The 6,789-nt window shown below is 53.8% G+C and overlaps 1 protein-coding gene across 7 annotated transcripts in view; it reads right to left on the bottom strand.

The window, feature by feature from the left end:
• Positions 1–5,957: 5,957 nt before the first annotated feature.
• Positions 5,958–6,789, bottom strand: part of RFT1 (RFT1 glycolipid translocator homolog) — a 92,497-nt gene continuing 91,665 nt past the window's right edge. For 2 of the 7 annotated variants that reach the window (XM_085877334.1, XM_085877335.1), the window contains exon 11: positions 5,963–6,346. In XM_085877334.1, the coding sequence (XP_085733460.1) occupies positions 6,097–6,346 (250 nt within the window). In that variant the 3' untranslated portion in view covers positions 5,963–6,096. Of the gene's footprint in view, positions 6,347–6,789 lie in introns of all 7 variants that reach the window. The other 5 variants (XM_085877336.1, XM_085877333.1, XM_085877331.1 and 2 more) reach the window with 5 other exon arrangements.

Genomic DNA, 6,789 nt, shown 5'->3' with positions numbered 1-6,789 from the left:
CGAAGCAAAAATTGAACGGGGCTGGTGAACCTGGGCAGTGGGCATGGCATGGCATGGCAAAGGCAGCAGGCAAACACAGCCCGCAGAAGAAGGCCGCTGCAGGCAAACACAGCCGGCAGATGAACTGGCCGGCACAGGCCTTGAAGAAAAATAGCCAGCAGATGAACTGGCCGGCACAGGCCTTGAAGAAAAACAGCCAGCCGATGATGAAGTGGGCCGGCACAGGCCTTGCAGTAACACAGCCAGCAGATGAAGCTGGCCAGCCTTTGCCGTTCAGTGGAGGTTGATGGAGGGAGTGCGGTGGTGCTGGCCACTTGGAAGGCGGGCTCGGACCTACCTACCTGTCTCCCTCCCACCTATCGCCTTTGCCTGTCACTGTACATACCCACTCCCTTAATTTGTCAAACCCCAATTTAGCCCCAACTTATTTTTTTGTTGTTTTTATTTTTACTCCCCCACTATAAATCGTCCCCTAAGCCCCTTTATCGTCCTTGTTCTGCTACCCTATCCTGTCACCTAGCCTACTCCCAACCCCTACGTTCCCTTCCCGGAGGGGAATAAGGGAGAGCTAGCGTCCTGTGTCGAGGCCCAACTCAAGCCTCAGAATGGCCTCCCCAGAGTTCGGCGATCTAACCCAAAGTGGGTCCAGCGGCCCACAACGACAGCGAGGGGATGGATGGTGCGGAGGGGTACATCTCCTAATCTACCCTATCCATTTAACTGCTAAACTACCCCGGGGCTTTCAACAAGCGCCTCTCGCTTAAACTATTGGTTCTAACAACCCAGATTCCCGTCGCCTGTGTTGGTGTCCTCACAATTTCGGGCCTCGCCCCCCCAATTTTCTCTCCGTGCCCTCACACGGTCTCCTGGCTAGGACACGTGGCTCCCTTTGGCAGGCACGACCCTCTGCCGAATCTCCCGCTATAGCACCCCCGGGCACTACACTGCCTCCGAGCCTACCAGCTCCCTAACACCGGGGAGTGCCCCCCCATGGCACCTCCCCTGAAACGCACACGTGGCAGGCCGGCCTCCCGGGCCCCTTTCCGAGGGTCACCCGTGCCCACAACACTGCCCACGCGGCTAATGGCGCCCCGGGCCCCCGCACCAAGCAGGCGCACCCGTGCCCACTACGCTATCCCGGCCCCCCATGGGCCCTTGGCCTACCATGGCCGACTAGCCTGGTGCCCGGGGTACCCACTCAGCGATACTCACCTTTCGCAGCCACGCTCCCAAGCCCGTCAACAGGGCTCCTGCACCCCTCCAAATGGGTCTCGAGCCTACTTTCCCACCAACAACAAAACGACCTCCATTTTTCAATTTGACTAACCCCCTAACTCACTTTACTCTGACCCCGGGGTCCCTTGAGCGGGAGTCACTCCTCCCCCCAATCACTCATCGCACCATGCATTCCCCATTCACTCCACACACACAGACCCGCTGGCCTCACTCACTCTACATGTACTCACCTCACAACTCTCCTACTCTTCAACACACACACCGCTGAACTCTGCCATCCTTCTATCTGCATCCCCTAACTAACTCGTGCTCCCACGTCGTCCCTTACACTACAGCACGTTCCTTTTAACGCTACGTAGCTAAGCTACGTCCCCTCTACACATTCACTGTCTGTCACGGTCTCCTAAACTCTTTAATCAATTTCCCCACCTAAATCTGGCTACAATCCCTCTAACTAATCCATTCCACGGACTCCATGAGGACTTACCCCTGCCCCATGAAGTCGGTCTAACTAAGCTAACCCTTCCCCCTAACTAGTTTCCATCCTGTGCCCAGGTAAGGGGGTCTTCCACCCCTTGCCCAGGAATCCTGTGCACCCGAAAGTGAGGCTTGCTGTTTTCCTTTTTTTCTCTTTACATGCGCAGCACCTGCGCGGCAACTCAGAGCTCGCGCACTTTACACCTGCCCGTGACGTCATGCAGCTGCACGTGTACCTCGCCCCTCCTTGGACGGTACCATCCGGCCGGGATACCCCTCCTGCCGGATTCCAACCACACGTGCAGCCATGACGTCACCGTGCGCATAAAAAAAAAACACAAGCCCCACGTCTCGAGGGGTTCCCCACGCGAACACATGTGCTTTGCCCGTTGGAGCTTAACACACACGATCGCGTGGAGAACCCGTCCGGTCCAAATCCATTTACCTGCCTAAACTTTGTCCGTCCGCGGGATCGGCAAATCCACCGCGTGCGTTTCCGGACCGGGACTTCACTCTCGCAAGCGAGCACGTGGCGGTCTCGTGCGTTGCACAGCACGAACCGCGTGCTCACTGCTGGGTGAACCCGGCACGGTCCCCGAAACAACTACAGCCGCTACTCGGCTTTCTCTCCTCTGTCGCCGTCTCCGTCTCCATTCCACACACGCATACCTGCGTGTCACGACGCACACAGTCCACTCCATCACATTCACACCGGGAGACGTGGCTGCGTGCTCCCGCATGCCAACCGACATCTCCCTCACATACCGCTCTCTCACACACACGGTCTCCCTTGCATACGGCCGTTCACTCACGCGTGCGGGGGCACTCACCCGCGGTGCCTCACTCGCACTCCGTGCCTCATCCACACACGCGGGGGCACTCAACCGCGGTTCCTCATCCACACTCCGTGCCTCACTCACACACGCGAGGGCACTCACCCGCGGTGCCTCATTCACACACACGGCGACACTCACACACGGTTCCTCATCCACACACGGCGTGCTGGGAAGCACGTACTCTGGCACAATCGCCACCTCACCACTCACACACGGGGTCGCTTCCACACACGGGGACGCACTCACACCTTGCACCACACACACAGGGACAACCACACTGGGGATTCGTGTCCCCACAAGGGTCTCCGGGGCCTCTATACCCCCCAAGCTCTCCAAGCACCCGTTCGCAGCACTCCTCCCCTCAACCTCGCAAAGCACGACCGAACTCACCTGGTCGTGACTCGCCTCAAGGGGGAATACTCCCTCCCCTCGTTCCTGGAGGGGGCCATCCAGGTGCTCGCACTGGGTCTCTACCCAGTCCGCCAGCTCACCCCCATTATCCTCCACTACCTGTGTGTGTGTGTGTGTGTGCGTCACTTACCCCGTCTTCCTCGTGTAGTCTTTCCTCTATTTTTTCTATCTCCCTTGTCTCTGCCAACTCTTCACCCTTTACCTCTCTCTTGTCTCAACTATTATTTCCGTTGTCGTCATTTCGTGTCTCGTCTCACACGTTTTGGTCTCCCCATTTAATTTTTCCCTTTTGGTCACCGTCGATTCCTCTGTCACGACCCTCGTCCAACACGCCCCCCAAATTATTTTTTCACCCGCCTCCACCGCGGGCCTGTCAGCCGTTGCACCCCCTTCCAGCTCGTTTCCTCCCACACGTGGAGTCGCCATTCCCAGCTCCCTGGTCACGGCCTTCATGCCCGCTTGCAGGCATCGGCCCATGTTCTGCGTCTCACCCCGTAGCTCTTTCATTTCTTTTTTCATATTTGTTTCCATTTTTTGTGTATTCGCATCCATCTTTTGTGTATACGCATCCATCTTTTGTGTATACGCATCCATCTTTTCGTTCATGCCTTTCATTTCGTTTTTCATATTCGCATCCATTTTTTCAATCATTTGTTTGTTCATGCCTTTCATTTCGTTTTTCATTTCATTTGTCATTGCCGCCAGCATGGCGCATAGCTGGGCCATGTCGGGTGCGCTTGAGTGAGCCGTTTCGGCAGGGGTTGGGGAAGGGTCTTGGTGGAGAGGGGGGGGGAGGTGTCATACACCGCGGCCGCTGCCGCACCCACCTCGGGCCCTGGGTTCAGTTGGGCGAGTCCGTGTTCCTGCACAATCAACATTTCCTGCTCGGGGATTCCATCCTGGACCATGGATTCTACACATTACTATTACACATACCTAATCCACCCGGCACCCGCTCGCCTTGAGACGCCATCTTGCTTCTCGTGAAGGGTTAATTTAGCTCGCTCGTAATTTGGAGGGAATCGGGGGTCGCTTCTCTCACCCCTGGACCGATTCCCGTGAATTTAGCCGGAGACAGGAGAGCCCGTTTTCCTGTTCTCCGATACCAGTGCCGCGAGGAGGGCGATGAATTTGTATCGCACGACCTGACACCAGTATTGCAGATTCGCGCCCGCCGGCGTGCTGACGGCCACGTAACTCGAATCGCGGCACGTCACCCACCGGACGGACAATCCAGTCGTGACCCTCTCGGACTAACGCCGGGAACCAGTCACGGGTGGACCTTTCGGTCTCACCGCGATCGAGCAAATCAGCCCCGCGTGGGATAGGGTTGCTCGCCAAATTCGACCTACCTAAGTACCCACACGGAGGGTAGACCGGGCGATCGCACCTCGCCGCAGGTCGACTTCGGACACGGGCCACTTAAGCGACCCGTTCCGTACTATCAGAATAACCGAGCGGTGTTATCGTCGACCTCGACGGTTCGATTAATTATCGGGCGTATTCAGCCCACGACCAACCCTTTACGTGAAGCAAGATGAGGATTCAATGGGAGAAATGACAAAGCGAAGCGGGAAACAGTTCAACACAAAAGCACATTTATTCGCGGCACACGGGAAGCACACATATACAATTCCACCAAATGCACACAGAAAAGACACAATGCAATTTACACAAAAAGCAAATGTAAAAGCGAAAACACAATGCAGAGCTAATACCGACTACCGAGCACACGGCAACACTTATACAATTCTACTTCACAGACGGCGCCGACAACACATACCCAAAACCAAGGAAAAGAAATACCCTCAAGGATGAGGCGGGCCTGAGGCCGAGACCGGGTCGCGCCTACCCGTCTGGTGATGAGACGCGGAGCGGCGATGGCGCCTCAACTCCGCGGGCCTCGCGGACAGTGTCTGGCAGGGGGTGGGAAAGGGGCCCCTTGGTCGCACTATCTCAGCGCGGGGGGAAACAGGAGGGGGTTGCTGATGCTCGGGGTATAGAGGATCTTTATTATCCCTGGTGTGCGTCTCCACCTCGGCCAGGTCGCGCTGTCGGCCTCCCTCGGGTGCAGCTCCCTGCACGACGCGAGCACCCCCTCGTCTGGTGTCGCCGCCTTTCCACAGCTCGTCCCCTCCGTTCCGACTCCAACGCACACGACGAGCAGCTCCACCGCCCGCGAAGTCTTGACCCTCTGCTTCCGACTCTCCTACTCTCCGCCTCTGGACTCTCCGACTCTCCACTCTCCGCCTCTGGACTCTCCTGACTCTCGACTCTTCTGACTGACGAACACGGTCCTTTTATCCCCCCGTAGCTTCGCCTTTGACCCCCTCCCTTTGACCTTTCACCTCGCTCCCCATTGGCCCGAGAAAAAGTGGGCGTGAAGGCTTTTTGATCCACAAATTTGCATATATCGATCGTCCTGGAGGCGGGGCCAAATCGCCCCTCGCTCACCGATTGGACGGCAAAAAGTGGGCGTGTGTCGTTTTTGATCCGTTTTTGAAGCACAAAATCCGTGATTTTGTACACGCTGTTCGACGCGCGCCCTGCACGAGTCCAACACCGGTACCCACAGCGGGGCAAGAACGGTGGCGATGCTACGGTTGCGAGGTGTGACGTGAAGGTCGTGGCGGTTGTGGTGAAGCGGTGGTTGTGGTTGTAATCATGGCGGTTGGTCCAAAATAAAGATAGTAAAAGAAAAACGGCTATCCTGAAGAGTCGCAGCACGCATAAATGACATGTATTCCCACTAGACAACGGGTTCGGGCCTAACTACACATGTACTTACCGAGATACCTCACCTAAGGGACCTGAATGGTGGTTTGCGAATTTGGTAACCACAACACTATATACATATATATATACATACATATATATATATATATATATATATATATATATATATACATACATATATATATATATATATATATATATATACATACATATACATATATATATATATATATATTACATATATATACACATCGGTTTTTCAGATGCTCTCCTTCTCGAAGAAAAAACTGCCTGAAACATGGAATACCAGACGTAATTCCGAGAAACCGTTCCATATATTGAAATATATTCCAAGCTTTCTTTGGGTCTCCTGCTGGACACCAGTATACTGCACTATCAATCATTTCATGGCCAGCTTTGCATGATGGTGCTTTAATCTTGTAAAAGCATGACCTGCAGGAGACCATTTGATTAAACATTGGGCTCTATGGCTGACACCAAATGGCACGTCATCTTCACTGTAAAATGAGTGCAGTCGTCTCACCGTTGCAATTCCTGCTGCTTCATGACGGCAAAGACAAAGCACTCGGAGATGCCATTGATTGCGAGTAGAAGCACATACGCCGAGTAGCAACGCATCAGGGTTGAACCTGGAACCAAACATACATCATTAATGGAGCACAAGGATCTCACGTTAAGGTATAAGTGATGGTGACAAATATGAAGCTCAGAGGTGAGCAAAATCAACATTAACCTTAACTAGTACATCAACATGTGTTCAAGTCTGGTATCACAGCATTACCAGACATAAACCTTCTCATTGTGAAAGCAACACTTACACAATGTAAATCTCATGCAAAATTATATTTTAATGCAATCTGATTCCATAAAAGTGCCAAATTCCAAAGTCTGTTCTGTATGGTGTGGTGTCAGCAGGGAGTGTTGCATGATGGAGCACACATCCTTTTGAGGAGACAATAAGTTGGTTGTCCAGTCTGCAATATGGGCACCAATACGTGGTGAGCTAAAACTATTATAGCAATGCGACACTCACAATGCTCCAAGGATTGTCAAAATAGGTACATCAAGGCAT

This window comes from Eptatretus burgeri, chromosome 4, assembly GCF_056783735.1.
Source record: "Eptatretus burgeri isolate ZD-2024b chromosome 4, Ebu_testis_v1, whole genome shotgun sequence".
Lineage (NCBI taxonomy): Eukaryota > Metazoa > Chordata > Myxini > Myxiniformes > Myxinidae > Eptatretus > Eptatretus burgeri.
This window is presented reverse-complemented; position numbering and strand designations above follow the sequence as displayed.